General features: G+C 37.6%; 1 protein-coding gene across 1 annotated transcript; it reads right to left on the reverse strand.

Moving 5' to 3' along the window:
• Positions 1-3,491: 3,491 nt before the first annotated feature.
• On the reverse strand, positions 3,492-26,777 carry kif26bb (kinesin family member 26Bb). Its single transcript, XM_055186762.2, has 15 exons — positions 26,096-26,777; positions 25,540-25,884; positions 23,170-23,538; positions 19,810-19,967; positions 19,529-19,700; positions 16,263-16,463; positions 15,556-15,649; positions 14,571-14,827; positions 12,712-12,895; positions 12,332-12,467; positions 12,082-12,241; positions 7,566-10,278; positions 5,368-5,537; positions 4,743-4,893; positions 3,492-4,595 (listed from the first exon to the last, which is right to left on the reverse strand). The coding sequence occupies exons 1-15, from the start codon at positions 26,096-26,098 to the stop codon at positions 4,396-4,398; spliced, it is 5,313 nt and encodes a 1,770-aa protein (XP_055042737.2). The 5' UTR covers positions 26,099-26,777; the 3' UTR covers positions 3,492-4,395.
• Positions 26,778-27,929: the final 1,152 nt, after the last annotated feature.

The raw sequence follows: 27,929 nt of genomic DNA on the forward strand, positions 1-27,929 counted from the left end.
GGTGTTTGGTGCCACCCATCGGCTAATGTGGAACATTGACAATCTGTTTATTTCTGCATTCAAGTGCCTGTAATTGACCATTTCTGTGTGCCTGGGTGCAAGCATCCATGGAATATATTTTATGAAAATAAACCATGGTTTTATTATAGTAAAAGTATAATGCATTTATTCATTTGGCAAACACTTATCCCAACTGACTTACTGTACAGTGCATTCAATGATTGACCAGTTACAGAAACATCCACGCATAAGCATAACCATTTTATTACAAATATCACGGTTAAACTGATGCCTGAAGTGAGACACCGCTAATTATGTGGTTACTAAGGTTTAACTACTAATACCATGGTTAAACTATGATTACTTTTGTAAGACCGTGAATAGTATTGTAAGAGCTGTGAGGATTTTAGCTGCAGATATTATAAATTAGTCTATAAATAGCTTAAATATTGACTGTCCTGCCATTGTGCTAAATAAAGAAAGATTATTTTTTATTTCTTTAGCGTTCATATAAAAGTCGAACAAGCATTCACTTTAACTATATTTATGATAAATGTTGTTAGTTTTCCGTTTGATTTTGTGGGCCCACTGCTTGGCTCATGAATTGTTCATAAATATTTTAAGAATACTAAAGTACAATAAGATAACACTTACAGCCTACTTCATAAACAAAAATCTACATTTTTTCTGAACTCTTTCTTCAAAATATTTTTTTATTTATATTAATGTATTTACCAGATGCTTTTATCCAAAGCGACATTTAAAGGTCATTTATCATTTTATAATAAGGGTCCATGAATCATGATGAACTAATACCTAAATACATTTTTACATAAATATGAACTAATGATGAGTTAAGGCATGTACTAAACATAAATGATTAAAGATTCGTCATCATCATTAACTACAACATGACTCAAGACTCAACATATGAATTCATTGTTAATTAATACATTAACTAACTTAAAGGCAGAGTCCATGATGTTTGAAAGCCAATGTTGATATTTGAAATCACCTAAACAAACACACCCCTACCCCAATAGAATCTGGACCTTCTGTTGATATACCCACCCACACATACGCAACCCGGCATTTGATTTGATTTGATTGGCTATAAGTGTGTTTTGGTAGTCGGCCCGTCTCCTTTTACAACGCGTTTTTAAAACATCGTGGACTCCGACTTTAAGGAGGTTAGTAATGCCTTAAAGGAGACGTTTCACATAACCTTTTTAAAATGTTAAATAAATCTTTGGTGTCCTAAGACTGCGTGCGTGACGTTTTAGCTCAAAATATCATACAGATAATCTATTATAGCCTGTCAAAATCGACACTTTGTAGGTGTGAGCAAAAATGTGCAATTTTTGGGTGTGTCCTGTAAAATGCAACTGAGTTGATTTCTGCACTAAATGGCAGTGGTGTGGTTGGATAGTGCAGATTAAGGTGCAGCATTTTCCCCTTCTGACATCACAAGGGGAGCCAAATGTGACCTAGTTTTTCATATGCTTGCAGAGAATAGTTTATCAGAACTAAGTTACTGGGTTGTTCTTTTTCACATTTTCTAAGTTGGTGGAAGCACTGGAGACCCATTTATAGCACTTAAACACGGAAAAGTTAGATTTTCATGATATGTCCCCTTTAACTCAGCATTAGTTTATGTTTAAGTAAAAATACATTTATGTCTTAGTTCATTATGATTCATGGACCCTTATTATAAGGTCTAATCAGCATGTTGTCTAAAAAGCCAAAAATAAGAGTACTTTACAAAGCTTACGAATCTGTTTACAGTGGAAACATAGAAGACAAATGGTTTATATTTTTACATAAACTAAACTGTGTGCTAACATTATAGCTGTGAAGGGAAACATGTCCATGGATATTTAGGAACTGGAGCAGAAGGAATTAAATATGAGTCCGGAAAAAGGTATCACTGTTGTGATTGGCTGCAGTCTGTAATGGCCATGACTTCATAATAAGGTTGTTTTGCTGTACTACTAAAGAGTCTACATTTCAACAAAGCTGATAATATATATTTGACAACATGATGGGTTCAATGTAATATGTATGAATGTGTTAGTAATACTCAAAATAATCACACAAAAAATATTTTACATTGTTTATTATCATTCCATATTGTTTTTCTAAAAAACATGTTTCTCAGCTATTAAGTACAATGGGTATTAAACATCACTTAAACATATAATAAAAAGCACAGTAAAGTAAACAACATGTTTTTTTTAATTCACAATGAGGATCATTAAAAGATAAACTTAAATGCCTTTGAAATTATTCGCTCTTAGAGCATCAGCAAGTGCAACTTAATACACACTGAGTGAGTGTTGAAAGTGACTTTTTACAGTGTTTTTTTACAACCTTGCAGGTGACCATTATATATGAACAGAATGAATGTTACTTGTGTTGAAGTGAGGCGAGGCCTGAGGACTTTTTAAGGTTTTTCACATTATGCATAATCACATGATAAAGCAATGTTTCACAGTTGTAAATTTGAAAGGTAGTATAGGTATTGTCACCATAACTTTTGTTATGATGCTTAAAATTATACATTGTGAAACAATGCATGCCAGAATATTACAGCGTGTTGTTTAACAACAGACACCTAATCATAAATTATAAGTGCTTGCCTTATTAAATATTCATGCACATTGTAGTCACCGAAATGTCCATGCGCTTCAGCGTCCGAGAGTAATGGTTAACTGCAGTGATCAGGAATTGAATTCATTCATCAATCATGGTGACATTTACACAGATGGACAAGCAGTTATAAAAACAGGTTGCATGCTCATTGCGTGATGTACAATCGATGTTATTAATCTTAATGTTAATGCATGTTAAGAATGTTAAGAGATAGTTTACCCAAAAATGAAAAAATCTGTCATCATTTACTCATCTCTATTCTGCTGCACACAAAGAAAGGTATTAGTAATGAAGCACCATTGACTTCCATAGTAGGAAAAAATACTCCTATGGAAGTCATTGGTGCTCTAAAATGGTCTGGTTATGTAATGGTTTTGTTCTGTGTTTTCTTGAATTCTGTGTATTTTTGTATTTTGGACTTTTATTTTGAATTACATCCTGCCTTGTTTCACTTCACACTTCCTGTCTGTTTGTATAAAGCCACTTCCTGTAATTCAGTTCAGGGCTGATTAATACATCGCCAATACCTAGTCTGTTTATCTGCCTGTATTCTGTTTATCCGCCTGTATTCTGTTTATCCGCCTGTATTCTGTTTATCCGCCTGTATTCTGTTTATCCTGTTTGATCTGTTATCTGTTCCTGTTTTGACCTGTGCCTGTACTTGGATTTTGATTGTTATTCTGCCTGCCCTGAACCCTAGCCTGTATTTGGATTTATGCTTTGGATTTGCCCTACTGGATTTGTTTGCTGGCCCTTTTTGGGATTTTACAATAAAACACCTTTTGCACATGGATTCTCATCTTCATCGCTTTCTTTAAAGCAACCCCGTTACAGGTTACAAAGATTGCTCTAAATAACTTCTATTGTTTTTAGCAGAACAAAGAAATTAATACAGGTTTGTTACAACATGAGGATGGGTAAATGACAGTGGCGGCCGGTGACTTCTTTTTTTGAAGTTCGTCACAACATGTATGTAGCCCGTCATGTGTGTGGTTTGAATTTCAAAATATGTGTTCTACGCGTTGAGCGATCCTGTGTGCATCACGTGTGTTGTCAAAACAAGTGCCCGCTGCAGACGCGTCCAAAGGGTTTATGATGAAAGAGACGCTCGCGTTTGCCAGTTACTCGCATAATCTGATGCGTAATCAGAGTTTACTATTAAGTGAGTGTCTTGCGTGTATTTTGTGAACGTGAGCGTCTCTTTTATCATAAACGGTTTTGACGCGTGTGCAGCAGGCACCCACCTTGACAAAACACGTGATGCACATGGTTCACATGACAGTACAAACACATATTTTGAAAACACAAGCAACACCCATGACACTCCGAACACATATTTTGAATTTGTGCCCCTTGGATGAGCAGTCACGAGCCGCCACTGGTAAATGATGACAGAATTTTCATTTTTGGGGGTGAACTATTCCTTTAAGGCAGGGTTTTTGAAATACAGTGCAAAATATTGAAACCTTACTTCACAAGATTAACTACAAAACTTGGGTTAACAGTCTGAATCTATTTTGAAATGCGCAAATCGGTGCTTTCGTCCATTTCGTCGTCGGGTGTGAACCTGCAAACCAATGTGCCGAGCTCTCTCAATGTATCAAGTATCTGTTATACAGCAAACTGGATTGACCTGATTAGCACCATTGGAAGCTTGCATATAAGGTACTGATTTCTGCATGGTTTTATACACATACCGGTATTGCATAACAGGCAAAAGTGATCATTTTAAATCTTGGCATGCTATATTGCTACAAACCCTTTATGATCTACAGGTGGTCGATGCCGGGACTTTTGTTTGCGCTTAGGTTTTTCATCAAAGCAAGTGACCATCAATACATGCGCTTTACAGAGGTTAACATGTCGCTCTAGTCGTTCGGTAACCTGCTCCAAAGCCTCTAAGTGCTCCAGGGAGTCTACTTCGAATGTCTGCCACAAGTCAACTGCAAAATACATAAAAAGCATAATATTGATAAAACTAAATAGTATAAGCACAGCCATAGACAAACATACAGTTTTCTATTCACATTGCTAAAGTAAATATTTATGAATCAAAACACTTGTCTTTTTAACATGGTTTTAATACTCACATTCACGGCTCCATTTTCCAGGATCTATCATCAGATGCTGCTTGGCATGGTCCAGCTCCCGCTTGAGAAGATTATACTTTAGTCTCACCTCTGCAATCCTCTGTTGTCGATGCTCCAGGAATTTTAGCTGTGCGCTAAAGCGAACCATACGCTGAAAATGTGGTTGTCAAAATGTCACTTTCATTTTAAGACGCATAAGCACAAAGCATCACATAAGATGCTATTAAACATGATGTGTGACTGGAGATTTGCTTTCTGCGCATCCATAACACTACAGTTGAGTAAGAGTTGAGTGCACTAATTTATTAATGTACAAAGATGGCAAATTAAATTCTTGATTCTGATAGGCCAGTGGCGACATTCGGAAGTTTGTTATTCCTAGATAACACAGCCTCATCCAAGTACCGGAGTCACCTTTAGAGGTGTAGTTTAATACTTAAAAATAAATTCAATATAAGTATGCATAATAAATGGCATAATATGATATTTTATTTCAAAATGATTAAACCAAATGCATGTTTGTTAGATTTTTTGGTTACAAGACCTGATCACCCTGTCTTGATTTATTCTGCATTAATATTCGGCTGGCTGTACGTTATCCCATACTTATTATTTTAACTCTCACCTTGTTCCCTGTCCCAGCTCTCTTTTGTAAGGAATCCACATGATCTATTTCATAGACCTTAATTTCATAAGAGTCAGAACGTCCCCGATCCGCCCACTGCATTTTGGGTCCACTGACGGACCTTTTTAGTGTCAGCAGGCTGTCTTGGGATAGGGCTCTTGGACTGGATCCTGTACACAAAAACAGTAAATATGAAGATGGGGCTTTAAATCATTTGGGGTTTGGTTTTCAAATGTAAAGTGAATCCTTGCAAAATTCGCAAAAAAAAAGAAAAACAAATAAATGCGAATTAGGTGCGTTTCCAACATTAAATAAAACAAGGCACGCTTAGAAATTGGAGACAGAAATGCATTTAGTTTTGATTGCAGTTATCAATTTTCTAGCAGTGCAGCTTGTAATTGCCAAACTAAATGTTGTGCACAGAAGAAAAAAAGCAGAATTTTTGTTGCGACGATGTCAAGCACCATATAAATTGTTTCAGCAGTAAAACAAGCGACTTTCGTGGTCAACACGTAACTTTCGGTAAACTCCGCTAAGAATAAATAACAACAAAGTACTTTAATATAACAAGCAAAATAAACAACACAATTACCTAGGAAACCAAAACATTTGTTCTTTTTGACAAGGTATTTGTTCAAGTGTTCAGTTTAGCAAATAGTCAGACCATTTAACAAACTGAAACCAGAGGTAAAGTTCGGACCAGGCGCGTATCGCGTCACCGCACATGCGTCTGATGAAACCGTCTAAATGGTAAAGACAATGATAGCGGAAACAGCTACGGGTCTTACGGGTCTTACGGGTTTAATGTTTGCTACATCAGAATTTATTTGGCAAATACGCTTTCATCTCCCATTATTTCCATTCACTCTTTTTTTGCATAAGTCAAAAACCACCTTAAAGGGATACTTCACCGATTTAGCATTCAGCTTTGTATCTGTAGAAACCCGGCAGTATTACTGAATGACCATGTTTCCCTCCATCATTTCCCCCTGAGAGGAGAGATATCTGCATTTTGGTTCTGCAAAAAAGTCCTCCGATGATGCAAAAATCGTCATATTACATCATCGGAGGACTTTTTTGCAGAACCAAAATGCAGATATCTCTCCTCTCAGGGGGAAATGAGGGAGGGAAACATGGTCATTCAGTAATACTGCCGGGTTTCTACAGATACAAAGCTGAATGCTAAATCGGTGAAGTATCCCTTTAAGTGAGTGTAAAAACTTTTTGCGAAATAAATAATTTGTATTCAAAATTTGCGGTTTTCATCACTTGTTGCTTATGCGATACTTCAAAATGCGCACAAAATGGAAACCCAGCTTGATTATTGGATTATTATAATTACAGATGCACCATCTCTATCGGTGCCATCTACCGATACCGAAAAATACAGATACAGATATTTCAAATTATTATGTTATGAAATCCTAGAAGTGCAGAGCGTACAAACTGCAACTAACACAAATTGATTGCCAAGATATAATCGGTTCTAATCATCAGCTGTTTATAAACAAATGGTCGATGTCCGATAGGAATAAATAGCTTTTATCTGGCAATACCGATTACAGGCTGTTATATCGGTGCATCCCTAATTATTATCATTTTTCTTATGCTGGATTCACACCAAACGCGGTAGAGGCGGCAAAACACACTATTCGCACATAGTTGGACGCTTGAACATTTTGAGTTTACTTGCTTCATTCGCGCGTGAAATTCTAGTCATTCGAGATATTCACGCGGAAATTTGCATCATGGGAGGGGCTTCTGCGACTTTGCTCGCTTCCTTTAATCACGGAACTACTAGAGCAAGCTCCTGATTGGCGCGATTTTCTGCTAAAGTTCAGATTTTTTTAACTCTCACATTTCCCGCAGCAAGGCTCAATTTGCGTCATTCACGCGAACTAGACACGCGAATGAGGCGGATTCTCGTCGACCGCGCCGCGTCACGAGACCTCCAGACGCGCGTAAACGAGTCTTTACATTGACTTTACATTGAAATTACTCACACTTGATGCCTTTACCTTGGCTGGTGTGAACGCAGCATTAGTTGGCGTGCACACCAAAGCTTTTATGCCAGCGGCCAGCATATCTTTTCAACAGAAAAAAATCTGACAGTCGGTGTCTGCTGGGCGTTTTCAGCCACGTTTAAAAGCTTTGGTGTGCACAACCCCTTAAAGAATATTATTTAGCTTGTTCCTCACCTAAGTTGGCTTTTTTCTTTGTACTTCTCGCTCCTTTAGCAGCACCTGGTGAGCAGCTCTGATCACTGAAGGAGTTGTGTGTTGAACTGCTGCTGATCGTAGCTTCACTCTCTCTACGCATGCTATCATAGCCACTACTGACCATACTGCTCCTGTTATAAAGTAAAGCTGTTTTACACATGGCCGGAGGCAACTCCCCACTAAGAACACTGGTGGTATCGCTGGCGTGGCCACTGGGTTTTCGTGGAGCTGTGATCCAGCTGTATGGAGATGGCAATGTGGTAGCCAAAGGCTTTGTACTCAGGTGTTCCTCAGTTTCGTCTAAATCAGACCCACCTTGGCTTGAGTTGCAAAGAGAGTCTCTGCTACTTTTTAAAAGTTCAATTCTTCCTTTCAGAGGTAAAGCAGAGGACTTGGTGGATAAGGATTGCGTTGACCAGAGGCTTTGATTGGTAGATAAACCATTACAAGAAAGGCTTGTTGTTCTGTTCATTGAATAACCGTTCGATTTGGAGGATAGATTTTGGGTTGAATTCTTAGGACTGCTGTCTGACATCCTTTGGATCTTTGAACTTGATATTGATTTATTACCAGATGATGCCTTGGACCTAACGATTTTGCATTGAGTCGTGTCATTTGCATCAACATCATGCATAGGGAAGAATGTTGGAACCCTCCCGAAACTTTGACTGGCTCGACCTATTACAAAGTTCTCAAACTCTTCTTTGAAATTTGCTGCGTCATCCATACTGCATGAATGAGTTGGGATATTGATTCGACCAGTCTCTCGCTTGTTCTTGAATCTTGGTGAGGTACAAATACCCTCTAAGCTTCCCGGTAAACTCAAAGGAGTCCCACTTGTGCTCAGATCCAAAGTATGGCTCCTGCTGGATAATGCTTTCAATCTTGCATTAAATAACTTGCTGCTGTCCTCACGTGGAGCTTTTATGGTCTCATTCTCAGCATCCAGAGACTGCTTTTGGTTAAGCATTGCACTTCTGGACATTCTGTATTCTTCTTTATTCTGTTTTGCATTGGGACTATTCTTATATGTAGATGGGAGGGGTACGTTATCTTTACTCCTTTGTTTGACCATTATATATTGCGTCCTCTCAAGTGTTTCTCTTGGACTAGGTGGATTTTTGTGTTCTGTGTACATGTGTAGATGTGGGGCATCCTTAAAGTTGGACATCACAGAGCTCTGCTCTGTTATAATGTCACAATCATACTCTCTGGATTTTGAGATCTCATAGTGCTTCATATGGTTACAGCTAGGGCCAACCTTAGCCATATCCCTTACGTCTTCAGTGAGAGGAACATCTGACCAAGCATCACATTCTTTTGAATCAACCCTCACATTGTCAACATTAGTACTGACTGCTGTGGGTTGCACGGATGCTTTCTTCTGAAAAGTTACATCAGATGCCTCCAAAGCAAATTCAATCTCTGAAGTTTGCTCTTTAGTGCCTGAATTAAGAAAACTCGTTGTATGTTCCTGACCCACACTGCCGATAATCCTTACAGGCCGACTTCCTGATGTCAAAGATTGGAGTGAGGGTGAATCACGAACGCTTAATATTTTTGCCTTTCCGTTCTCGTTGGTCCCATTTATTGTTACTTCTTCAACCACGCTATACACAAGCTCATCCTGTCCGTTGAGATCCAGTGGCTGCTGAACTGTAACAGTAATGGTGGCCTTCATCTCTCGTTGATGTTTTAACATACAGTGTGGAATGTTTTCATTCACAGAAGCAACAGTAGGTGGAGATCCTGAACCGTTAGACAGGGATGAAGAGGATGAAGAGGAGGATCCAGATCTTGGTGCACTCTTGCCAGCAGGAGAAATTCGTGTCCCAGGTTGAATCGTGGAATCGTGCGATTGCATACTTTGGTCTTCTAATCTCAGAGGCAGTGAAATTTCAGTTTTTTCAATATTAAGCTTAGATCTACTGGAGGACAGGTCATGGATCATGTGGTCACACTGCTTGACAGCATCTAACTGCGGCGAACATGTCTGAGCAATCAGAGAATTGACTGCACTTTTTATTTCCTCACTGTTTTGAATGACAGGAAATCTCTTTGGAGAGCTTCCATGTCTTGTATTATCCGATTCTTTTTGTTTATTAGATGCTTGAACATCTATTGAAATAGATTTAGACTTCTCTGCTTGGCTTAAATGAGGTGCTTTGCTCACAGTGTTCGCTTCTTGATCTGTGCACAGATCCATTCCAACCAATCCTCTTCTTTCTTTATCTATGTCTATATTTCCCAGTCGATTCTGGAGTTCCGCAAACGTGTTGCACTTCAGACACTCAAACTCGGATCTGTCTTGCAATAATGTTGGTTCTGACTCTTCCTTATCCTTTTCTATTGATAGCTGTTTCATGCGATAGGCGAGTGGTGGGGATATATCACAAAGCTTCATCAGAGAACGCTTTTTTGACTCTAACTTGCTCTTGAGTGAAGATGGAATAATAGGCCAAACCTCCCCACTTCTGTCTGACACCTCTTTATTCAGGAGGCCTGGATGATCTATGACTGATTCAAATGACTTAGCACTCCCAGGACGAACTCCAGGCTCACCAAAGAAACCGGGAGAGGACAGATCCTGATCCAGTGTTCCAGTGGATTGAAATGTTCTTAGTCTGGTGGCATTATAAGTTTTTCTCTCATTTCCTGAACTTCCTCCTCCAGGGGAGCTTGAAGAAGATTTCTAATGATGATTAAAGAATTGTCAAGATGTAAAGCAGAGCCTAAATTCAAAGCACTAAAACATATTCATAATTAATAATTCATAGAATAATTCAAATTTCTCACCTAATTTACTCACCCTTATGCCATCCCAGATGTATATGACTTGAACTTAAATGAATAATTTATTTTGAAATGGCCTTATGTTATCTTATATGGGAGCCCACATGATGAAGCTTCTAAAAGTAAATGATTTTCAAGAATTTTAAAAAATATATTTTTATCTTGTTTTCAGTAAAAATATCTAAAGATTCTTAAATTAAGATCCTTTTTTTTTTGATGAGCAAAACGACCCAAGAAAATAAGTCTAGTTTTTAGACCAAAAATATCAAATTTTAGTGATTTTGTACATAAAACAAGGAAAAAAATCTGCCAATGGGTTAAGCAAACAAATCTTGAACATTTTTCTTAAACACTAAATTCAAGAAAAATGTTCAAGATTTTTTTGCTTACCCCATTGGCAGATTTTTTTGGCTTGTTTTATGCACAAAATTACTTAAATTTGATATTTTTGGTCTATATTTTGGTCGTTTTGCTCATCAAGAAAAAGCATCTTAATTTAAGAATTTTTAGATATTTTTACTGAAAACAAGACAAAAATATTAAGAATTGTTTTCTTGAAAATCATTTTTTGCAGTGCAACACTGCAAAAAATTATTTTCTTACTTTGCATTTTTATCTTGTTTTCAGTACAAATATCTAAAAATTCTTAAATTTAGATGCATTTTCTTGATCAGCAAAATAACCTAAGAAAATAAGTCTAGTTTTTAGACAAAATATATCAAATTTAAGTGAATTTGTGCTTAAAACAAGCAAAAATATCTGCCAATGGGATGAGAAAAAAATCTAAAAATAAGTTAAAATTTTTCTTAAAAGCTTAATTCAAGAAAAAATATCTCACCCCATTGGCAGATATTTTTGCTTATTTTAAGCACAAATTCACTTACATTTTTTTATTTTTTGTCTTAAAACTAGACTTATTTTCTTAGGTCATTTTGCTCATCAAGAAAATTCATCTTAATTTAAGAATTTTTAGATATTTTTACTGAAAACAAGACAAAAATATTAAGAATTGTTTTCTTGAAAATCATTTTTTGCAGTGCAACACTGCAAAAAATTATTTTCTTACTTAGCATTTTTATCTTGTTTTCAGTACAAATATCTAAAAATTCTTAAATTTAGATGCATTTTCTTGATCAGCAAAATAACCTAAGAAAATAAGTCTAGTTTTTAGACAAAATATATCAAATTTAAGTGAATTTGTGCTTAAAACAAGCAAAAATATCTGCCAATGGGATGAGAAAAAAAATCTAAAAATAAGTTAAAATTTTTCTTAAAAGCTTAATTCAAGAAAAAATATCTCACCCCATTGGCAGATATTTTTGCTTATTTTAAGCACAAATTCACTTACATTTTTTTATTTTTTGTCTAAAACTAGACTTTTTTCTTGGGTAGTTTTGCTCATCGACAAAATTCATCTTGATTTAAGAATTTTTGGATATTTGTACTGGAGACAGGACGGGAATACTAAGTAAGAAAGTAATTTGTTGCCGTGAACAGTTCATCAAAAAAAATTGTCAGTTTTAATTTCATGGGGACTTTAATGATAGATCTATGTGCTCCTTAACAGACGATAAAAGAAACAATGTATAATTATATTCAACTGAAGAAAGTCATATACATCTTAGATGGCATGAGGGTGAGTAAATTAATAGGGAATTTTTATATTTAGTTAAATTATTCCTTAATGACTTTGAAAAAATACCCTGGTCCTCTTTTGTAGCCTTCGGATGCGAGACGCAGTTTGCATTGTACAGAGGGTCTCTGTGAGGTCTTCAGATGAGGTGGATATATGGGCAATAATTGTGGTGGTGCAGTTGATGTTGCTCAGACAGTCTTGCAGTAGCATTGCCAATTTATTTCCCCTGTAGTGAACAAACAACCACTGATAATGTTCTTTATGTTTACATAGACTACTATTAGCAAAATTGCTAATATCATATATGTAGACATACTTATTTGGGACATGTTTATGTCTTGTAAGCTTAGCGATGATTATGTTTCCGAGATCGGCAAGACAGACCCCAGAATCCTTTTCCCCCACACAGCTTCCTAAAGCGACCAGGCTCAACTTGCTCTGATCCACATTCACTAAGGGAAAACAATTGTGTTAAACAAAAAAGCACAATTGTTACAAATAAAAACATGATCAGAATGTTACGAATCACAAATGCAACAACATCGATTACAAAATGCTGAAAATAGACAAATGTATGATATTTCACTCTGTGGGTTAGTGTCGCTTAAGCGGGTAATGTTATCCAATAGGCCTTTGTGTGGATCAAGATACATACAGTTACAGTTTCTGTAGCCACGAAAAAGCAGTTGAACTCACTCCCAGATTTGGTGCTACCCCCGATGTGCTGCTGGCGGACATGAAGGGTGAAAAACATGTGACAGCGGTGCCCCGGTGTCCCTCCACTGTTCACCGTCCCACTGTTGCGAGACGCAATAGCTGCATCTAATAGGGAAGCAGCTATTTCTGGAGTCGGAGCGTTTAACACGCTGTGGTTGCAAAGCTGGAATAAAGGTTCGACAACACAATCTAATTATGAGACTCTTAAGTAAATGGGAATGTTTCAATTAACATACCAATGAGGCTCTATTTAATTCTGATTGATTTCCTGTGAATACGTATAGCCTACGGTAGTATGCCGTGCAAGAGATTACAGTTATTTCTTGCTTCAAGAGCATAAGCTTATATTGGGACCCTGCTTGTAAAAAAAACACCCAAATTAATTTTTGTGTTTATTGTTTTCTATATAAAAATATTCATGTGCTCAAAAAAATGCTGGGTTGTTCCAACCCATGTTCAGGTAAAATATGGACAATATGCTGGGTTGTTCAAAATATTGAGATTATCTAGTTAATTTAAAGGCAGGGTGCATTATTTCTGAAAAACACTTTTTGCCGAGTACCAATACACACTTGTAGCCAATCAGCAGTAAGGGGCGTGTCTACTAACTGACATCATTGCCTGGGTTGCCTATGTGTGGGGCGGGTCTATCAAAAGAAGGTCCAGATTAGGACTGTCACAATGATTTAATAATCGTCTCATCGCAATTGTTTGACCTCATCGCGATGTTTTCAGATCACCGCAATGATTGCACATCTGTCTTAAAACACAAGGGGGAGCTTCAGGAATAGATTTTTATGCAGCCACTTTATTTCTTATCAGGAATTTTCAGTTTTTGAAAGAAATATTCATTAAATAATTACTTATTTAAATATGTGTTATGTGTATTAATCTTTACTGCCAGGTAAACCTTGCAAAAGATTTCATTTAAATAATCACAACAATGTGTGAAGAATTTTTCATGAACAAAAAATGTATGAGAATTAATTGTCAAAGCAATAAAACAGCCAATTAATCGTCACAACGTCACAATTTATTAGACAATTAACCGCCAGCCAAATTTCATAATCGTGACAACCCTAGTCCAGATTTTATTGAGGTAGGGGCGTGTTTGTTTAGGTGATTTCAAATTAGGGATGCACCGAATCCAGGATTCGGATTCTGCCGAATACTGGGCTTTTTGACGGGGTTCGGGTTTGGCCGAATCTTAGATTTTTTTTCCACCGAACCGAATCCTAGAGTTGCGCTACGCTGGTCGACGTCACGCGGCCTTGATTACACACATCGGGTGCTGACGGAGATAAAAAAAAAAATTCGGTGAGCCTTAGGGGTGGTTCACATTTCGTGGACGCACCTGAAAAAAATTAGCGCATCACATCGCATCGCTTTCATTATGCATAGGCTTATGGTAATTGTCAAAATAGTTTTTCCCACTTGTCATCCTGGCATAATGTTGCCTATCCTTTTTTTTTTTTTAAATAATATGAAAATGTTTACTTCATTAATGTGTTTTACTGTGTTAATGGAATAAGGATGCGAGAAGATTCGGTATTCGGTTTCGGATTCGGACGAATCTTAAACACTGGATTCGGTATTCGGCCGAACCCAAAAAATCTGGATTCGGTGCATCCCTATTTCAAATATCAACATTGGCTTTCAGAGATCATGCGCCCCGCCTTTACCCCCACCAGTTCGGTGTACTTAAACAACCCTGCATTTTTTTGTATTTTCCAAACCTTTGTGTTAAATTGCATTAAAGCTTAGTGGTAAAGCCACTTTAGAACAATATGTATTGTGTAGACTGCATATAAACTAATCACATAGCATTCAACACTTGCCTGTATGCCGTAGATAGGGTCCTCCATAAGGTAAGCATCTTGCTTATAAGTCTCTTTGCCTGCGTCAACATCAGAGAGTAAATCCCTAATGGCGTTGTTTTCTCCACAGACCTCTACAGCTGTGACTGAAACCGAGATGTTAGCCCATGTCTTGTCTTTCTTCCTGTTAATGAGCTTGAAAAGCCAAGAGATAGCACAAGGAATGACTCCAAGGGTTTGAACGCAACCATCATGGCCAAACATCGTGTAAGTCATTCCTGTAAAGCAAAATTAGGCAAGTGAGAGTTTGTTCACAGATTATCAAACAGTAAAGCTAGCAAACATTAAAATGAGAATAACAAAATAACACAATACATTTTCCCTTTTGGAATCCCAAAAACCCAATGCTTAAAATATGCTTAAGTGAATGGCCACACCCAATGCCTTTATGAACTGGGGTGTAAAATGCGTTATGGCAATGTCATCACCAATTAAAAGCGAAGCACTTTACTTCCAGTCAAGCATGGGCCGGTATAAAAGATTTATGACTTTTGGCTGAAAGCCAAGGGCCAACATGAAAGCCGGGTAATTCAATCTCGCTAAAAGTCAATGATGTCATACTGCACGTTCCACGTAGAGACTGTTGTCCCGATTTTGGGCGGATGAGTATTAATAACCTTAAAAATGGATGACCCGCAACGACCCGCAATGTAGGCCCAGTGTCGTCTTTTTAAGTAATGGATATGCATCTATTAAGAGGCTTCACAAGTCTGAATATAAACCTTTTGTGTCGACACCACGGGGCATGGTCCTTTAAAAAAATCTTGGGAAAATATACTTGATTGATTTGCTTTTTTACTTACTTCAGATGTAAGTGATAGATAGAGTGCCTTTTACACACTTGTGGTGTAAAATATTGATCGTAGACAGATTGACCATTTCTGGTTGTATTAAAGGAAGACTTTATGGCAGCTTTCAGTAAAAGGTTTTAATATCACTCACTTACCCGCATTGGTTTGTCCAAAGCTTAAAATGCAGCCATCAGCCCCAGCAAGCACACAATGTAGCAGGTCACACAAGCTGCTTTCACAAATTTCAGCCTGAAAAATAATTATATTATATTATATTATATTATATTATATTATATTATATTATATTATATTATATTATATTATATTATATTATATTATATTATATTATATTATATTATATTATATTATATTATATGGGTTATGAAAAAATATAGCTGGCCAATTAAGACAAAACAGAAGCCAACAAGACTTAACAACATACAGAACAAATGTGAAGTCTGTAATCCTAAATTGGCCAGACCCATTTACCTCACTTTCAGCATGTAGGTTAACCAAATATTACTGCATGTCACCATACACTTATGTGGTTCATAACGCCCCCCTTTTCAGATTTCTCCTACAGTCCGGATTTTAAGGACCTGCCGGTAATGTGTCTCCTGTAGCATTATTACTGGGAGACGATCCCAAAATGGTTTGGCATCAAGCCAAAAACACATCTACTGCTGAGTGAATTCAGGTCAATTGATTGTACCAGATGAGTCTGTCCAGATATTGAATATCTGCACTCAAGTAACCAAATCTAAAAATGTTGCATGTTTGGATATTACGACTCCGATGGGCACCAGACCGAAGACATATCGGTTTTCAGGACATAAGATGGAAAGAAGGCAGTGGCCCTGACCTGGGTTGAATCATGGCCAAATGCGGCATCGAAGGCGAAGGTCTTTGGTGAGAAAGCAGTGCCAGTGGATTGTGTATAGGTTGTGTTGTGTGTGGCTACATTCAACACTGTGATCTGTTTCTTTCGCTGGTCCAGTTTGACACAGTGGGGCTGTGAAGCGTCTGAGGCGGAAACCGGACAGACTCGCAGCATCACTTTGACCTACAATTGCAGAAATGAAGGACAGTTTGACTCTTATAGATGACAGAATATCCCTGTTCCAGTAGATACAAGTTATGTGATCCTGCCTGTGATCCTTTACTGTTTTCTACCTAAAATTATCCAACATTATGTAAAGAACATTCTTTGAAAAAGTAACCTTGATATCTTTAATATTAACTGAGTAAGGTCATGTCAAAGATTGAAATCAATATGAAATGAATGAATGGACTCAAACTTTGATACTCTTAATCTCATTATTAGCCTGATACTCACTTCAGCCTGGATTTTCTAGACAGGGTCACATAAAATATTCCTAACCTTGAGAATTCTTGACTTGAAGTATCTCACTATATATATATATATATATATATATATATATATATATATATATATATATATATATATATATATATATATATATATATATATATATATATATATATATATATATATATATATATATATATATATATATAATGTGTATAACCAGGTTAAGGTTAATGCTTTGTCTGATATCTAATGCATCTGTGATATCAGTCTGTCAAATCATATTTAGGAGAGATGAATTATTTAGGAATCCATTATCTCTGCAACACTTGCTGGACGTGCGAGGCTGAGTGCGATCCGAACTGCAAGGTGCCACCCTGAGAGCGATATAATTTGAAACTCAAGCTGAGTCCCATCAGTATGAACTGCAGCGAGTGAAGTCAGGGTAAACTAAATTGATTTCCCTTCCACAAGGAGGTGGTGCGATGGAATGGGAAAGCCATTAACATAGCATTTAAAGGTTATGTAAGAGCGAGAAGCATCTCTAAAAATACAGACAGGTAGAGATTAGACGTGTCTCAAGGACAGACTAAATGACATTTTAAACACAGGTTAAACAAGCGGCTGGCTGGTATAAGTTGAAGATGGTTTAGCTGTATGTCCACAAACCATTTTGAAACCATTAAAGCAGACCAAACTAACCAGCTTGGCACCTCTGAATGGTTTAGTCTGTTAACATACTTTTAGCAGAGATATATTATTATACACTGCAAAATATGATTTTTCAGAAAAAAATTCTTAGTATTTTTGTCTTGTTTTCAGTAAAAATATCTAAAGATTCTTATATTAAAGGACAAGTTCGGTCTTTTTCACTTATAGCCCTGTTTTCAGATTGTTTATGATGAAATAGAACGGGTTTGACTGAAATTTTTGACAGAAAAATTTTCGGTTTCTGTTGTATCACGCACTACCTCTACAATGGCTGCATAGGTGCACTGAAACAATCCTTCCTAAAATGCATTAAACTTTCATTTACAAAGACGTGAAACTCACCAAGTGGTCACTGATATGCTCACACAAAAATCGCTGCAAAAGATGCTTTCCAACAGGTTTTTTAGCATTCATTGTAAACCAAACGCCTCATACCAATTCTTCCGTTGAGAGCTTGAATAATAGCCCAGTTGGTGGCGATAATCTGCCTTTGCCAATTGCAAGAATACAAACAAAGTTCCCGGCGCGGAGTAATACCGTACCTCACAGCACATCTAATACAAGTCAATGGAGTTGGACAAAAACTACGATAAAACCTGTTGGAAAGCATCTTTTGCAGTGATTTTTGTGTGAGCATATCAGTGAACACCCCTGACCACTCGCTGAGTTTCGCGTCTTTGTAAACGAGGGTTTGGTGCATTTTGGGAGGGATTGTTCCGGTGCACCTGTAGACCCATTGTAGAGGTGGGAGGTGATACAAGAAACACCCGAAAATTCTTGGGCCAGCATCATATATCCAAATTTCAGTCAAAACCGTTCTATTTCATCATAAACAATCTGAAAACAGGGCTTTAAGTGTAAAATACTGAACTTGTCCTTTAAGATATATATATATAACCAGGTTAAGGTTAGTCTCGCGTTCGCTGCTTTTTCTGGACAAAGCCCGCCCACGAGCTGTTTGAGCGACATGTCAAACAACCAATCACAGTTTGTTTCGCCTAGCGTCACGTTTTGGACTCCCCACAATAACGAGCCGGCTTGCAACAAGTCAGTTATTGAAATAACCAGCCGCAACCGAATAGCATCTAAATAAACAATATTAATCACCATAGAACAACGTTGTGCACTTCATCAACAGCCACACCAATGAGTGTTTAGCTGATCATGATAACTGGTCATTATTATCCACGTGAACACGACTGATTCTCTTTCTCAATGGAACGTCAGAGCTTTGTTTTCCAGGGACCGAAACTAATCGCGACACTCGCGTCTTGTGGAAATCCGGTTTATTTCAACCAATCAAAACGACTTTGACATTCTCACAGGGTTTACAGAAAAGTGTACGAAAACATCAGACGTTCAGCCAACATTTTGTGGGCGTGACGTCTGAGGCTGAGACTAGGTTAAGGTTAATGCTTGGTCTGATATCTAATGCATCTGTCCAGTGATATCAGTCTGTCATATTTCATATTAACGAGAGATGAATTATTTAGGAATCCATTTGTATAGCACATTTCATACAAGTGCTTTACATAGAAATGAGAAAACAATAAATGTAAGAGCTGTCCAAACTAAAAACAACTTGCAATGACATATCTTAAAATACATCAGTGCCCTTTGTTTTGCCTCAAAACGCACGCCAGTAATGTTTTTAGTAAGGCATGTTTGTTTAAGCTAGTTATATTTCCTAATTAAACTAAGGCCTAGGCCTGGCTTAAGCTAATCCCTGTCCACAAAACCACCCCTATATGTTTGTTTAAATGAAACTTTATTTAATTATAAATTGCAACCATGACCCTCATAATGAAATTAAGTAGGTTTGATTTCAGTCACTGCTTTCACATTGACTTCAATCTTTGACATGACCGTATTAAAGATATCAAGGTTATATTTTGACAGAATGTTCTTTACGTTATCTATTACATTATTTACATTATCACAAAAAAATACTTTAGCAGGGTTTTCACATGCAGGGTCACAAATTCTTCATCTAACTTTAAATATAAGCACAATATACTGTACGACTTTTGAAATGCTGGGTCACGTTTTCATTTTGGTTACTGTCATTTATTACTGAGTAGCCGTACCTTCCCCATCACAGGTGGTTCCTTGCTCTTACTCGCAGATAGGAAAAGATTGGCTGGAGTGGGAGGAGAGGACTTCTGCAGTAGACTACTGAAGTTTGTTGTGTTTTGGAAGGCACCACTCTCTGAATACTGCCTCCCTCTCCTAACCATCACATTCAGCTTTTGTACTGCCCTGTGAATGTTTAATAATTCAATATACTTGAAAGGACATATGAGGTTAAGAAATGCTGAAATCCTAAGGAACAGCTAGATGAACATGAAATAAAAAATCATCTTATTACTTGACAAAGAAAGAGACGGCAGCTGAGGTTCCTGCCGGGAGAAGGGAAGACATGCTGGAAGCTCTGGATGGCTGTGAAGAATTGTAGTTGCAAAGGGTCGACGAAGTCATGCTCTCCTTCTCAGGCTCCATTTGTGCATGCAAAGGACTCTGGGAAGTCTGAAAAACATGAACCTTGGTCATATTATATGTTCTAATGAGGTTATATTATACACACACACACACACACACACATTCTAGTTTCCATGTTTTGTGGGGACATTCCATAGACGTAATGCATTTTATACCATACAAACTGTATATTCTATTCCCCTTACCTACCCCATTCCCTAACCCCAACCATCACAAAAACCTTTCTTGTACCTTAGATTTTCAATAAACATCATCTTGTTTGATTTATAAGCTTGTTTCCTCATGGGGACATCAAAATGTAATATAAATAAATATTAAAATTGAGGCTTTTAATAAGATGTGCTTTGGCGGGCAACTCACAGACTCCATGCAGGCAACCTAGTGCCCGCGGGCACCATGTTGGAGACCACTGCACTATAGTATACGTTTGGTTTTCTTAATAACTATTCTTCTTCCTTAAGGGTGTCTACACTGTCACTGTCAATTATATGAACCATAAGTACAAAAATTTAATTTGGGACACCAATGAGCGGTCCTGAATAGCAATCTGGCCAACTTTGTGATGTCTAGTATCAACTCAACGCCACCACCAGTTCAGAAAATCACCTTTGTTAGGTTTTTTAACATTTGAACACTTTTGAACAGTATGGATGTGTTAACGCTACACCATGAATGCAATACTGTATAATGCAAAAACTCTATGATACAGTGGTTGTGTAATGCACTGCAGTCAGATGCTATTATTAGTGGATGTACAAGCTGACTCACATGCAGATGAAGTCATGAACTTTCTTACATGTGTCTTAACATACAAGCAAAAAATGTCTGCCCTTCAGGCACTGCTGGAAAGGTCTTCAGTTTAGCATCTAACTGATCCTAGCAGCCAAATAAGTATCAGGCTGTGTTCCTTTGCTTCTGCTTAAGTAAACGCTTAGCTTCCCTGCAGTCATCCACATTTCCAGAGTCATGATAGCTAAGCACTATCTGCCTTTATCTGTCTCATTGATGTTTTAATCCAACCATGCGAAATGGGAGTGCCCTCACTGCTCCTTTCCATTAAGTATCTCTTGCAAGAATATAATGCCAATTAGTACTGGAAGTCTACTTTTACTCTCTTCTCTACCTCTTCCTTCTCTCACTTCACTTTTCTCCAGAGAGAATCTTGGATTTAATTACATGCATGTATTATTTCCGCAGTTTCACGTTTCCTAAAAGCATGCTGCCCAGTGCCGTCAGTGCTGCATGATTATCATAAAAAAGCCTCTCTTTTGCTTTTACTCCACGCAATAAATCTATCTTTTAAACTCCAAGTGCACAAGACCTGAGTGAATCCACCTTGGATGTCGGTGTAATGAAATGAAGCTGGACTAATGGACTGGTTTGCCATAGACTTGGCCAGTGATGCATAAAGATCTTGTGCTGATGGACCTGTCTAAGATTTCCACTCCATGCCCAATCTCATAATGCATTCTCATTTCAACTGTATTTACGATCAAGCCGTGTATGTCACGACACGGAAGGGTTGTAAGGACAGGACGCAAACGCAAGGTTCAAAATAAATAACATTTCATAATAAAAACACGAGGGCAGACATGGTGAAGGCAGGAACACAGGAACATTAACACAGGAACAGACAGGGTATCAATGACAATGACAATCTACCGGCAACCGGTGTGACAGAAACAAGGCATATAAATACAAAGACAATTAAACATAAGACAGGTGTGGTGTATTGGCTTAATGAGTCAATGAGAGTCCAGGTGAGACGGATCAGTGCAATACACAAAACATGACACGGACTAGCCGTGACATAACCCCTCCCTCTACGAGTGGCTACCAGACACTCAAATAAACACAAAACAAAAACAAAGTCTGGTAGCAAGAGTCCAAGGGAGGGGTGGAGGGCTTGGGGACCCTGGCGAAGCCGGCAGCCGCCGGGACGAGACCAACAGGAACGGTTGGCCGGACTGCGCCAGGAGAACCGGAGCGATCGCTCCGAGAACCGAGGCAGACGAATTACCCCCCTCCTGGGAATCGTCGACGATCAGCTGCCCCCGGAAGTCATCTCCCATCCCCTCGCGGAAACGGAGGCCTCTCTCGGTAGCCACCCCGGGGAAATGATCGGGCGTGGTCCGTTCCGGATCCCCCTGCGAGCAGGATGGTGGTCCTCCGAGGGACCGTCGACGACGACTCAACCGTTGGGGGACCGCCTGGGCCGATCCTCCTCCCGCATGCTCGCGGGAGCGAGCGATCGCTCACGGTGGTCCCCAAGAGACATCGGGGCTGATGGGGAATACACCCCGATGTCACTACTCCCCCTCGACGAAACTCCTGGGGGAGCCGCCCTCCGTGAACCCGCTGCGTCCAGTGCTGGCCGGTAGATTCTGTCACGACAGGGTTGGAGAGACAGGACGCAAACGCAGAGTTCAAAATATATAACATTTCATAATAAAAACACGAGGGCAGACATGGTGAAGGCAGGAACACAGGAACATTAACACAGGAACAGACAGGGTATCAATGACAATGACAATCTACCGGCAACCGGTGTGACAGAAACAAGGCATATAAATACAAAGACAATTAAACATAAGACAGGTGTGGTGTATTGGCTTAATGAGTCAATGAGAGTCCAGGTGAGACGGATCAGTGCAATACACAAAACATGACACGGACTAGCCGTGACAGTGTATGAATATTTTAATGGTCATTAAATATTACAGCAGTATTGATCGTGATTTTTGTTGTTGACAGATAGCTACAGTATACGGATACTGCGGGCTTTGCCATTAACCAAGTCTTGTATTCAGTGCCTGTTGGTTCTAATTGAGGCTGACTAGAGGGAATCATAATGATGTTGTAGAGTTTGTTTAGAGCAGACATAGTCATAAATAGTTTGATATCCCCTTAAATTATGCACATGGATGATATAATCGACATACAGTGTAAACATAAACACATTCATTTAGTTATAATAATTTCGAAAAAGAATAGGATTAATGTGAGGAGCTCAGATGCAAAAGCCTCTTAACACCACCTCCGTCAAAAATGTAATAATGATATTATCCAATTGCTCTCTGCACATATATACATCCATCAAATACTTTTCAGAAATGACCAGTTTGTTGACAGAATCAATTAAGAGTCTGATTAAAAACAAAAAAAAACATGTCAGGCGCACTTAGAGGCTTTTGCATCTGAGCTCTCCATTTCTTCTTGGAAAGTTTACCTTTTGAGAAGCTGAATTAATTGCATTGCATGAGGACATTTGCAACATGGCCTCCAAATGTTGACGGTCTCTAATCCAGAAATCCGGTGCTTCATTGCAGGACCTCTGATGGGGTTTTGACGCAGCGGGTCGGTGGCTTGAGGTTCTGGGGAGAGTTTGTGAGCTTAAGCCTGTGGATGAGATGTTGGCAGTAGAAGAAGTGCTCCATATGGCCCGGTCTTGGGTGAGGATCGTGCGGATGGCCTCCTGCTTCAGCTGGCTAAAGTGAGTGGAGCAGACGCTACAGCGTCCATCCACGTTGCTCCAGGCTTCTAAAGCACCAGCAGGTGCTTTCATGCTCTCATAAAGATGAATGGGGAGACTGGGATCCTGAAGCACAGAGAGAAGAATGTTGTTGCTGGCTGTTAACTCTTTCATAACTGAAAGATTAACTTAAGTGTAAGAATAATTGCATACTGCATAAAGACAATTATAGCATGCACATTGTGTTAGTCAGTCTTACAAATTTACATGCTTTTTAAAACTTACACTAAAAAAAATTAGTGCTAAATAGCACTAAATGCTTGTAGGGGAACCATTTTTAGTGCTATTTAGCATCTATAGAGCACCTATGAAGAACCATCCAAGGGTGATATAGCACCACTATAGCACCAGATATGGTTCTATATAGCACAATATGGTTCTACGCAGTTGCTACACATGTACTACACGGCATTTAAAGGAATATTCCATTTTCTTAAAAGAAAAATCCAGATAATTTACTCACCACCATGTCATCCAAAATGTTGATGTCTTTCTTTGTTCAGTCGAGAAGAAAGTCGAGGATTTTTCTCATTATAATGGACTTTAATAGACACCAACAATTAACACTTAATTCAACACGTAACAGTTTTTTTCAGCGGAGTTTCAAAGGACTATTAACAATCCCAAACGAGGCATAAGGGTCTTATCTAGCAAAACGATTGTCATTTTTTACAAGAAAAATAACAAATATACACTTTTAAAGCACAACTTCTTGCTAGATCCGGTCCAGCGCGACCTAACGTAAATGCGTAGTGACGTAGGGAGGTACATATATAAAACGCACATTTGCGGACCATTGTAAACAATAAACTGACACAAAGACATTAGTTAGTATCAGTTGACATACAACTACCTCGGAACGGTCCTTTTTCAACACACTTGAAAACACTGGGGCAGAGTTTCGCGTTCGTCTTCTGTGACCTCTTGACTTCATGACGTATTGCGTGGGGTCACGCTGACGCATCACGACCGGATCTAGACGAGAAGTTGTGCTGTAAAAGTGTATATTTGTTATTTTTCTTGTCAAAAATGACAATCGTTTTGCTAGATAAGACCCTTATGCCTCGTTTGGGATTGTTTATAGTCCTTTGAAACTCCGTTGAAAAAAACGGTTACATGTTGAGTTAAGTATTAATTGTTGGTGTCTATTAAAGTCCATTAAAATGAGAAAAATCCTGCAACGTTTTCCTCAAAAAACATAATTTCTTCTCGACTGAACAAAGAAAGACATCAACATTTTGGATGACATGGTGGTGAGTAAATTATCTGGATTTTTCTTTTAAGAAAATGGAATATTCCTTTAAAATGGTTCCCCTATGATTACAAGCCAGTGAACCTCTTTAACTATTTAGCACCGTTTGTTTTTAGAGTGTAGTTCTGCTGGTAATCTGCTTCACTCCTAGGCTATAAAAGAACCATTTTGGTTCCTCAAGGAACCATTTAGTCAACGATTCTTTAAAAACCCATTTCTTTCAGCTTAAATAACCTTTATCCACTACAAAGAACCTTTTGTGAAACAGAAAGTAAAAATACAGCCCAAAAATGTTTTCTATTACATTGTGTACCACTTTTATTTTTAAGTGTGTATTCTTGTCTAAATTGCCAAAACCAATTTAAAATTTGGAAAAAAAAGAGGCCAAAAATCATACAGTATCCGTATATTGAGTTTACTGGAAAAAAACTGGTCCACTAACCCATTTCTCTGTACAACCAAATACTGAGACACCCACAAATGCATCTCTGTCTCAAATGATTACATTAGTTTTTACATTAATGTTCTTTTTAGCAGAAACTGACTTTTCATATTTCACCCATTACATGCCCGTGTAATAAGGCTAGACTAATGAGAAATGAATCACAGACCAATTGCAAAAGCTAATCGATTTAAATTCGTTTCAAGGGAAGAGAAAAAAAAACATGTGACTCATATGTAATTGAAATATGAGACGGCAGATAGGGTGGGCGCAAATGTGCGTCCTAAATACCCACGACACGTCAATTTCTCTATTTAGGTCTAGTAAGAGATGTTTCTTTATATCGTTTAAGGTTTAAAAACAAGTATCTTACTTTGGTAGAAAGGTTTCCGTCAATTATTTGCTTGAACGCTTCCCCTCTGAAGATGTTGAAATAAGAGACGCACTTTTTGCATAAATGTCCCGTGTGTCTTTGCGTCCCAATGGATCTGATGGAGTTGTATTCTCCGCATCCATTTAACGATTCCTTGGTCAATTTTGACCGGAGGAGAGAGTGAGTGAAGGGTGTAGGATGTGAAGGAGTGAACCCTGTCCATGGTGCTGTATGGGAATCGCATGATGAAGAGCCAGCGCCTTCGGGCGAAGGACGCTCGACGCTTAAAAACTCCTTATGCACCGAATGACCCTTAAATCGAGGACTTATATGAACGTTGGTCATCTGTAATAAGACAGAAAAAAAATGAATTTAACATTTAATAGAAATAGAATTATATATAAGCACATTTAAACGGTGCAAATTTAGTTTATATATTTTTTAACAATGCTGCATTAATGATACATGTTATTATTTTATTATGATGGAAAATAACTTATTAAGCAAAATATGAATGAGTTTATCTTAAACCACGAGATACATATAGCCTACTTACCATACACCGTTAACTGTCTGTTGTTTCAGAGTAGCTATGATTCTTTATATAGAAGCGCAAAGCAATCTCAGTGTCCTGCTTTTCATCCGATCCATAGAAAAATACTTCCGGAAAATGTAACGAAACTTTATTTCGTGTAAAAACCCTCAACCTTCTCCTCTCACGTGCAGTGATTTCATGCACCTCACACGCACTGACTTCATGCGGCTCGCATTGATTTTTTTGTGTTCTTCGAGAAATCCAACGATTAGAAGTGAATCTTGAATCTCTGTTCAATCAAATGAAAAAGTATTTGAATGAAATCACTCCATGCGATATTTTCCTTAAGTTACGATGTTTTGATGTCCATTATTAACTTTAGGATATTCCTTAGAAAAAAGTGCATGGTATGATGGAGAAAAAAGCTCTTTGACGTATCCTTGGGTTGTTGTTGTATTATGTCTTCATCTTTTTTGTTCTCTGTTACAGTACCACCCACTTGTCATTGCTCTAAGGAATAGAGATCACAAACACTGTTGTGGTTACCATAATGCGAGATTGACCATGAGATAGCGCCACCTATCGACTATCATTTAAAACCGCAAAAGTGTGCTGACCAAATGATGTGGATAACCTTGTAAAGACACTCTAACATTTTGTAAATGGGTTTTTTTTTTTTTTGCTAATTTGATTAGCCTGGAGAAAACATTTGTGAATAAATATTAACGACCACAAACCGCAAATCTACGTTAAATGTCCAGTAAAATACATAATTACTAAAAATTAGGATTCTGGGCTATTAGTGTCACCAATCTGATAAATTTTGGACGTTGACCATGTTAACTAATTTCAACCAAAAGTCAAATTTGCTTACTCCAGTAGAAGTCTGTGCCAGCTGTACCAGGTACTGTTAAAAATGTTTTAAACAAAATGTTAATATTAATGTAGACTAATTGGTAAGTTAGAAATCAGGAAATGCATGGCCTATATAAACATTAATATAAGTCAGTTTAAACCACAACTAATCGAAACATTCACCTATTTTATAACTTTGCTGTAACTATACCACTTCTTGGAAATCATTCTTTTCAAAGACATCGTATACAGATGAAGTAAACTCTTAAAGGCTCATAATAACCACAAAACGAACAATATAACAATATGAAATAAACAAGTAAGTTAGAAATCAGGAAATGCATGGCCTATATAAACATTAATATAAGTCAGTTTAAACCACAACTAATAGAAACATTCACCTGTTTTATAACTTTGCTGTAACTATACCACTTCTTGGAAATCATTCTTTTCAAAGACATCTTATACAGATGAAGTAAACTCTTAAAGGCTCATAATAACCACAAAACGAACAATATAACAATATGAAATAAAGCATTTAAAAAAGAATATGCTGCTGAAAAAACAATAAAAGTCCTTTATTCACAAATACCTTTATTATTAGTTGTTTATCATTATTAATGTACTTTGGGCCTTATTCTAGTAGGATTTAAAGGGATAGTTTACGCACAAATAAAAAATTATGTCATAATCTTCTCATCCTCATGTTGTTCTAAACCTGAATTTTTTATTTGATGAACACAAAAAAAGATATTTTGAATAATGATGTTAGCACACAGCTGCCGTTACCATTGACTAAGGGTCATAATAACCACAAAATGAACAATATACCAATATGAAATAAAACATTTAAAAAAGAATATTATGCTGCTGAAAAAACAATAAAAGTCATTTATTCACAAATACCTTTATTACTATTAGTTGTTTATCATTATTAATGTACTTTGGGCCTTATTCTAGTAGGATTTAAAGGGATAGTTTACGCAAAAATAAACAAATA

Source organism: Misgurnus anguillicaudatus, chromosome 18, assembly GCF_027580225.2.
Source record: "Misgurnus anguillicaudatus chromosome 18, ASM2758022v2, whole genome shotgun sequence".
Lineage (NCBI taxonomy): Eukaryota > Metazoa > Chordata > Actinopteri > Cypriniformes > Cobitidae > Misgurnus > Misgurnus anguillicaudatus.

Excerpts from the sequence above, each read along its gene's own strand:
- kif26bb (XM_055186762.2), bottom strand. Across the intron at positions 23,539-25,539 it reads ACGGAAACCTTTCTACCAAA|GATCCCAGTCTCCCCATTCA; the intron begins GTAAGATACTTG and ends TCTGTGCTTCAG. Across the intron at positions 14,828-15,555 it reads CTTTGGACAAACCAATGCGG|GAATGACTTACACGATGTTT; the intron begins GTAAGTGAGTGA and ends TTTGCTTTACAG.